Here is an 8,862-nt window from a genome sequence, read left to right on the forward strand (position 1 = left end):
ACACATTCATTCACACACCGACGGCGGCGGAGTCAGCCACGCAGGGCGACAGCCAGCGGGTCAGGAGGAGCAGTCAGGGTGAGGGCGTCTCGCTCAGGGACACCTCCACACTCACAGCTAGGAGGAGAGCCGGGGATCGAACCAGCGACCTTCCGGTGACCAGCCGACCCCCGCTCTACCTCCTGAGCCCCATGCCGCCCTCAAATACCTCCTTTAAATCTTTAATTAAATACATCAAAAGATCAAACTCACCATTTGGGCCTTCAGCCTACTGGTGAAGCGCAGGTTCATCGTGTCCTGTGGTGGAACGACACGTGTCTCATCTCGGTTCTTTGTTGTGTGTTTTTTAGAAGGGTCGCTACTGTGCTGCTTCAGGATGAAGAACGTAGAAGAACAAAGGGTGGGCACTCACCACGGACAGCGTCTGGTACTCGATGAAGGGCACCTTCAGGCGCTGTGTGCAGTCGTCGGACTGCGGCTGAGACAGGAGCTTCCTGTCGATCAGAGCCTGGGCCAGACAGCGGCGAGTCGTACAGCCGGCAGACGCCTTCACTGAGAACACACCAGGGGACACACACCGTCACACACACACACACTAAGAACACAGCAGGGGACACACACCATCACACACACACACTGAGAACACACCAGGGGACACACACCATCACACACACACACTGAGAACGCACCAGGGGACACACACCATCACACACACACACACTGAGAACGCACCAGGGGACACACACCATCACACACACACACACTGAGAACACACCAGGGGACACACACCACCACACACACACACACACTGAGAACACACCAGGGGACACACACCGTCACACACACACACACTAAGAACACAGCAGGGGACACACACCATCACACACACACACTGAGAACACACCAGGGGACACACACCATCACACACACACACTGAGAACGCACCAGGGGACACACACCATCACACACACACACACTGAGAACGCACCAGGGGACACACACCATCACACACACACACACTGAGAACACACCAGGGGACACACACCACCACACACACACACACACTGAGAACACACCAGGGGACAACACGGTCAACAGGGGACAGAACCGCAACACACACCATCACAGGGGCATGTCCATACACACACACACACACACAAGGGCGAGTGCACGCGTGCATACACACACGCACACGCACACACATAGACACACGCACACACGCAAACACATACAAGGAATCACAGGTTCATATCATACCTACACACACACACACACACACACACACACACATGCACATGCACACACAAGGAATCACAGGTTCATATCCTACAGACACACACACACACACACACACACACACACACACACACACACACACACACTTAGACACAGACACACACACACGCACACATGAGTAATCGCAGGTCCAAATCCCAAAACCAAGCAAGCAGTCCCAGGGAGAACAAGGAGGAGGGATCCAACGCGGTGAACACTTACTTTTCACTTCCCTAAGTGACCGCATCTAAAGGAACGCACACACAACACATCAACACGTTTGACATTCAGAGTGACACTTACCGGTGCTGATCAGGATCAGCAGGAGCAGCGTGGGAGCAGCCACCCCCCTCATCCTCCCGCCGCGTCCAGAGAGTTCCAGACAAACTTGATCGATGTGCGGACAGACGTCAAACGGATGACAAATGAGCGGCGCTGGCGGACGTTTCCCGTCCGGCACACACTCTGCAGACCGGGACAGCTTTTAAAAGGCTGCGTGACGTGAGGCCTGCAGCCTCGCCGCCACAAAGGGAGACAATAGGATGCTCACCGGCGGTGGTGGCGGGGGCCCCCGGGGGCCCCGGGGCCCTTGTGTACACACAGCATAGATAGAGGACCGCGGTAAAAAGGACTGGTTTGTTTGCTGTGTGTTGGACACATAGGAGACGGCTCCCGTTGCAGCTGGGTATTAATTAAGTTTTATGAAGCCTCGTCATGCTGCATGAAGAACAATGGGGCTGTGTGTGTGGATGTGGACGTCTGACACGCACACACACACACACACACACACACACACACACCCCGAGCACACACGTTCACGCAAGCATGCAAGCATGCACGCTCGCGTGCTCACACACACACTCACATACACATGCAGACACGCACATACGCATACGCACGCCCGCATACGCACATACACTCATATACCCACACACACTTACTTACAAAGTGTGTGTGGGTATATGCAAACACACAACCAAGCACACACACACACACACACACACACAAACACATTCACACACACACACACACACAGGAGATGAGGTATCAACTTACCTGCTGGTGTCCATCTTTTGGGAACATATGACACAAAACCCACGGAGGCAAAGAAGTGATAAAGGCTGAATGAAGAGACGCCGACCCGGAGGGCATGCTGCGTGTTGTGACAGCTGCTCGGACGGAGAAGAATGAATGACGTCATCAGGGTGATCAAATACGGCTGTAGTTAAAGTTGAGAGTTATTTAAAGTATCAAGAGTATTTGTGAACATTTGTGAGTTTGTTCTTTTACATAAATACAACACATTTTAAACAGTTGCTATTGTTACAGAGGTTTAAAAAAAACTGTATGTTGTATCACCGATTGGAACATTTATTTATTAACATTTATTATTATTACCAATTTTAATGGACACAGTTCTGACTCTGGGCGAGCGGGTGTTTTGGACAGGTCTGTATTTTTTAAAGCTATTGCTCTTATATACTTAGTGTGGATGTTGGTAAGAGGATCAATCGTTTCACTTTTGCTCTCCTAAACAGGTAGAAGACTAGTAAATAATTTCTCAAAAGGAATGTTCCTTATCTTCTTCCCAGAAGGTCCCGTCACGTGAAGGGGCGTCACGGACTCTGTTTTGTCTCCAGACGCCCGTCGCTATCTGGCAGAAGATCTCCCCCATGGTCGCTGTGTCCTCACGGCGGGAGGACCAGGGCCACCGGTCTGTGTTCTGAGAGAGCCGCTCAGGGGCTCCTTATCTGCCTGTGGACTCACCTCATCATCCCCAACCGGGACTCAGCGCTAAAGTATAGTCCTTCTGCCCATACGCAGAGATGAGCAAAGGTTAACTTTCTGTCTAATGAATTATGGAATAAAGTGTGATGATACCGTCCGTTCTCAGACTTCCATTTCTCCTTCCCCCCCCCCCCCCGAACACAGAGGGTGTATTCTCTGTGTCTGGAGGGGGGCGGGGGGGGTGGGGGGGGGGGCGTACGACAGAATAAAGTGAGCTGCAGAAAGCCGAGGTCGTCTGATTAGCGGTCATTGAGTGGGGGGGGGGGGGGGGGGGTGGGGGGGGGACTTGGGCCCGTCTGGAGCCTTCAGGGTCACCAGCTCAGAGCGGACAGACACCTTGAACAGACAGGTTGTGTTTACAGGTGAGCAGCAGACAGACAGACAGACAGACAGCGTTTACAGGTGAGCAGAAGAAAGACAGACAGACAGACAGCGTTTACAGGTGAGCAGCAGACAGACAGACAGCGTTTACAGGTGAGCAAAAGAAAGACAGACAGACAGACAGCGTTTACAGGTGAGCAGAAGAAAGACAGACAGACAGACAGCGTTTACAGGTGAGCAGCAGACAGACAGACAGACAGCGTTTACAGGTGAGCAGCAGACAGACAGACTGCGTTTACAGGTGAGCAGCAGACAGACAGACAGACAGCGTTTACAGGTGAGCAGCAGACAGACAGACAGACAGACAGCGTTTACAGGTGAGCAGCAGACAGACAGACAGCGTTTACAGGTGAGCAGCAGACAGGCAGACAGACAGACAGCGTTTACAGGTAAGCAGCTCGCTGAGGGCTGAGCCACAGTCAGGCACCCAGTAGGTGTCATGTGTTGTGGGTGTTGATAAAGGTGCAGCGGTGTGCGTAGGGGACTTGGTTTTTCGGTACATTTTGTGTGAAGGATGGAATAACAACGACAACACTACAAGCCTGTGGTCATTTATATCACTTTGATGTAATCTTTGATCTTGGTGGCGATACGACCGGTGAATCAATAATGCAAGGCTCTGAGAGATTGGATTTGTTGGTTTGTTTTAACCCTATTTGAGATGTCCATTTTATAGTTTATTCAAATCTGTTCACTCTTAGTTAGTCTTATTCAGCCTTTGTGGGGTCATGGTTCCTGGTGTATTTTCAAGGTGAGTGCTAACATACATAACATACATAACATACATAACATATGTATACTGTGTACATGAATGTTTGTGCTTGCCGTCGTGAAGCAGAACTCGCTGATTAAGAATATAAAAGTAGGATTTGAATCTCGTCTTGTTGTTATATTTGACAGACCAGGTGACCTCGCTGATAGTAGCGTTGCACAACCGAGAGAGCGATGAACCGGTATAATTAAAGAACTCTTCACGACATACCAGAGGAAAGTTAGTGTTGTGTTCACCATAAAACCCAGACAAACATTGACCCAAGCGTGACTCAAGCATTTTGATTTAAGCCATAAAGACGCGCTTATAAAGACAACTTCCTGACGGTAAGATAGCAGACCTGATCGTAAACCCACCTTAGCCTACAAGTAGAAAGTGTGGCAACGCACTTGACGTCCACACTCAGTGAGCAAGGAGGTGAACTAGCCGGGGCCTCATCAGGATTCAGACGTCGAGGTAAGTGAAGGGATACGATTTATTAAGTCTTAAGTGCCGACGGTTCAGATAAAGCGACCTGATGTTTCAGAGTCATTGAGGTTACATTTGGAGAGCAGAGATTTTAAGAGGTGATTGTAAGATAATCATTTACCTTCCTTAGAGGGGGGAATGTGAACCTGTTGCTTAACGAACCGTGCTCAATTAAAACACGGAGAGAATGAAAGGGTCGTTCAGAATGTTTGTGGTTGGTTTGTTGGTTTGCTAATGGAATACATTTAATGTTAATGTTATCTTAATTTCACACCTACCTTTTTTCAGATGATATAATAACCTTTTGAGTTTTTCCTGTGGCATCTTTGAGAATGTCAGTACTGGGCCAAAGAAAGCCTTTCAAAACAGGGCTTGTAGACTTTAGAAACAGGGCTTGTAGACTTTAGAAACAGGGCTTGTAGACTTGTGAAGGAATGGTTTGAAATGAAGTAGCTCCAATCAGTAGATAGAGCAATACTTTATCAAGGTGAAACGTATTTTATACATCTGCATCACAATTATGGATCTGTTAGTTTTTCAAAGTTCAATTTCCCATATCCTTCTTATTTGTTATTTATTCTATCTATTTCTTTTTGAAACGTTGTGCTTCAAAAGTGATAGTGAAGTGAAGTTTATGACGTTATTACACGTTTATGATTATTACTCAGGGGGAAATATTTGCCCAGAAAGTCCCTTATCTATTCATGCTCCTAATAGATGCTTAAGAAACACTTTGTACGGTAACATTCTGATCCGGAATGGGTCATAAAACCTTATCATCGAATGATGAAGTACAAGGAAAGCTTTAGGAAACCACTGATCTACGTCCACATTATCCTACAAACCTGGTCAATAATCTGCCAGCCCGGACCTCGTGCCCGGGACCGTTCTAAAGGGTTGGCCTAACCCTAGCCCTCAAAGCCGTTAGCCTAACCCTAGCCCTCAAAGCCGTTAGCCTAGCCCTAGCCCTCAAAGCCGTTAGCCTAACCCTAGCCCTCAAAGCCGTTAGCCTAACCCTAGCCCTCAAAGCCGTTAGCCTAACCCTAGCCCTCAAAGCCGTTAGCCGAACCCTAGCCCTCAAAGCCGTTAGCCTAACCCTAGCCCTGAAAGCCGTTAGCCTAACCCTAGCCCTCAAAGCCGTTAGCCTAACCCTAGCCCTCAAAGCCGTTAGCCTAGCCCTAGCCCTCAAAGCTGTTAGCCTAACCCTAGCCCTCAAAGCCGTTAGCCTAACCCTAGCCCTCAAAGCCGTTAGCCTAACCCTAGCCCTCAAAGCCGTTAGCCGAACCCTAGCCCTCAAAGCCGTTAGCCTAACCCTAGCCCTCAAAGCCGTTAGCCTAACCCTAGCCCTCAAAGCCGTTAGCCTAACCCTAGCCCTCAAAGCTGTTAGCCTAACCCTAGCCCTCAAAGCCGTTAGCCTAACCCTAGCCCTCAAAGCCGTTAGCCTAACCCTAGCCCTCAAAGCCGTTAGCCTAACCCTAGCCCTCAAAGCCGTTAGCCTAACCCTAGCCCTCAAAGCCGTTAGCCTAACCCTAGCCCTCAAAGCTGTTAGCCTCACCCTAGCCCTCAAAGCCGTTAGCCTAACCCTAGCCCTCAAAGCCGTTAGCCTAACCCTAGCCCTCAAAGCCGTTAGCCTAACCCTAGCCCTCAAAGCCGTTAGCCTAACCCTAGCCCTCAAAGGCCCTGGGGCTTGTCTTGACAGTTCAGCCAACGTGAACTTCTTCCATGAACGCTAACACAACCGTTTACATTTCTCCTTCTTGTAATTACTCACCACCCCACCCCCCACCCCCCCACCCCCCCCCCCCCCTCCCCCTAAGTCCCACATTTAACATTCTAATAAGACGGACACAACAGACACAAAATGGACGTCAACGTTCACGTAGCCTCCGTCTTGTGTTCCGTCTCCCAGGAGCGTGAAGGTCAGCCGGCGTTAAGATGAGCTCGGCCGGAGAAGAGCGCATCAGCATCGACACGTACACCTCCACCACCACCTCCACCTCCACCTCCACCACCACCTCCACCACCGTGCACACGCTGGCCGGCCACCGCCCCCCCCCGCCGGGCGGCCGCCCCCCCCGCCCCCCCCCCCCGCCGCCTGCGCTTCATGAAGCGCGACGGAGGCTTCCAGGTGGTCTTCAGGGACGGGCGGGAGAGCTGGAGCCCCTTCCTGCTGGACATCTACACCACCCTGGTGGAGACGCGCTGGAGGGTGATGCTGCTGCTCTTCTGCCTCTCCTACGTCCTGTCCTGGCTGCTCTTCGCTCTGCTCTACTGGCTGATGGCCTACGTCAACGGGGACCTGGACGGCGGCGACGGCGGCGGCGGCGGCGGCGGCGGCGGGGGGCGGCCGTGCGTGGCCAACGTGCGCAGCTTCACGGCGGCCTTCCTCTTCTCCATGGAGACGCAGGCCACCATCGGCTACGGCTTCCGCGGCGTGACGGAGAACTGCCCGGCGGCGGTGGCGGCGGTGACGGCGCAGGCGCTGCTGAGCAGCCTCGTCGACACCGTGGTCATCGGCGTGGCCGTGGCCAAGATGGCGTCGGCGCGGCGCCGGGCGCTGACGGTGGGCTTCAGCCGCTGCGCCGTGGTCAACCTGCGGGACGGCGCGCTCTGCCTCTCGTGGCGCCTCGGCGACTTCCGGGGGGGCCACATCGTGGAGGGCGTGGCCCGCGCCCAGCTGGTGCGCTACGTGGCGGGGCCCTCGCCCTCGGGCGCCGTGGCCGTGTCGTACCGCGACCTGGAGCTGCAGGAGCGCGACGTGGTGCTGGCCACACCCGCCACCGTGGTGCACCGGCTGGGCCCGGGGAGCCCGCTGTACCGCTGGTGCCCGGAGGGCGGCGGCGGCGGCGGCGGCGGCGGCGGCGGCGGCGGCGGCAACGGCGGCGGCGGCGGCGGCAACGGCGGCGGCGGCGGCGGCGGCGGCGGCGGCGGCAACGGCGGCGGCGGCGGCGGCGGCGGCGGCGGCGGCGGGACCGGGGAGGAGCTAAGGGAGGAGGGGAGGAAGGAGAGGGAGGAGGAGGTGAAGGAGGAGGTGAGGGAGGAGGTGGTGGAGCAGGAGGTGGAGGAGGAGGTGGAGGAGGTGGAGGAGAAGGGAGAGGAGGTGGAGGAGGGGGACTTTGAGCTGGTGGTGTCCTTCACCTACACGGGGGACACCACGGGGACGCTGCACCAGACGAGGACGTCCTACGCGGCGGGGGACATCCGCTGGGGCCAGCGCTTCCAGGACATGCTGCGCCCGGGCGCCAAGGGCCTGAGGGTGGACTACGCCCTCTTCAACCAGACCGCCTGGGTCCCCGTCCCGCGCCGCAGCGCAGCCCAGCAGAGGACCTCCGCCGCGGAGTCCCAAGACGACTCCCCCCACGACGGGGGGGGGGGGGTCGTCAGGGGAGAGGCGGCGGCGACGACGCCCGGACCCCCGGACCCCCAGGTCGGACCCGGCCGGGCAGGGGGGGGTGATCCAGGAGGTGAGACTCTAGCGGGCGGGGGGGGGGGGGTCCTGTGTGAAGAAAGACTTTGTGAAAATATATACGTTATGTTTAAGGTTATACATTCATAGTGTTATTTATGTTGTAGTTGTGTCTCTCGCCGTGGAGTGGTGAGGTTTGTTCTAGTTAGGAATGTATTTTTCTATGTTTCTATGGTTTTCTATCGGGGTTTTGGGTTCATTCACATCGGGGATGTTCTTTCATATATTTCTGTGTATAAAATAAAATGTGCAAAGAAAGTGAGTGTCCTCCTGAGTTCTTATGTCACCGTCACGTGTCTTCCATTCATAGCATCTATTCATGATCCCAGCCCCGCGTAATACATAATACAAAACACGTTACCCTCAACAGCGGCAAAACAAACTAACTAACAAGTCAACGCAGGGACACCCTAGCAATAAGGGGAGTCTCATAATGTGTCTTAGGTCACTTTTAAGTCGGGTTATTATAAAGCTAATTATAATTTATTAGTCGATCTAGTCAATCTAAATTTGAATGCGATGGAGTTTCTGCACCACCGCTCCAATGAGCAGGGGGGGTGGGGCGTGGCCTATCCGTCATCACTTGAGATCCGCAGGCGCTTCAGCTTCCCATTGGCCGGCTGGCTCCGAGGGGGGCGGTGACGGGCACGTGTGTTTTTAAAGTGCGTCCATGTAAACCCAAACAACTTCTTCAGTACCGCTGTGTTGCGTG

At 53.7% G+C, this 8,862-nt stretch overlaps 1 protein-coding gene across 1 annotated transcript; it reads left to right on the forward strand.

Annotated features, from left to right (window-relative positions):
* Window positions 1-6,788: 6,788 nt before the first annotated feature.
* On the forward strand, window positions 6,789-8,489 carry kcnj16a (potassium inwardly rectifying channel subfamily J member 16a; the record flags this gene model as incomplete). The annotated part of the gene is made up of 3 exons (XM_084489978.1): window positions 6,789-7,507; window positions 7,781-8,148; window positions 8,461-8,489. 3 exons carry the CDS (start codon window positions 6,789-6,791, stop codon window positions 8,487-8,489), a joined length of 1,116 nt encoding a protein of 371 aa, XP_084346104.1.
* Between the last annotated feature and the right edge of the window lie 373 nt (window positions 8,490-8,862).

The sequence above is a fragment of the Micromesistius poutassou genome (assembly GCF_964030765.1).
Source record: "Micromesistius poutassou genome assembly, contig: SCAFFOLD_1168, whole genome shotgun sequence".
Lineage (NCBI taxonomy): Eukaryota > Metazoa > Chordata > Actinopteri > Gadiformes > Gadidae > Micromesistius > Micromesistius poutassou.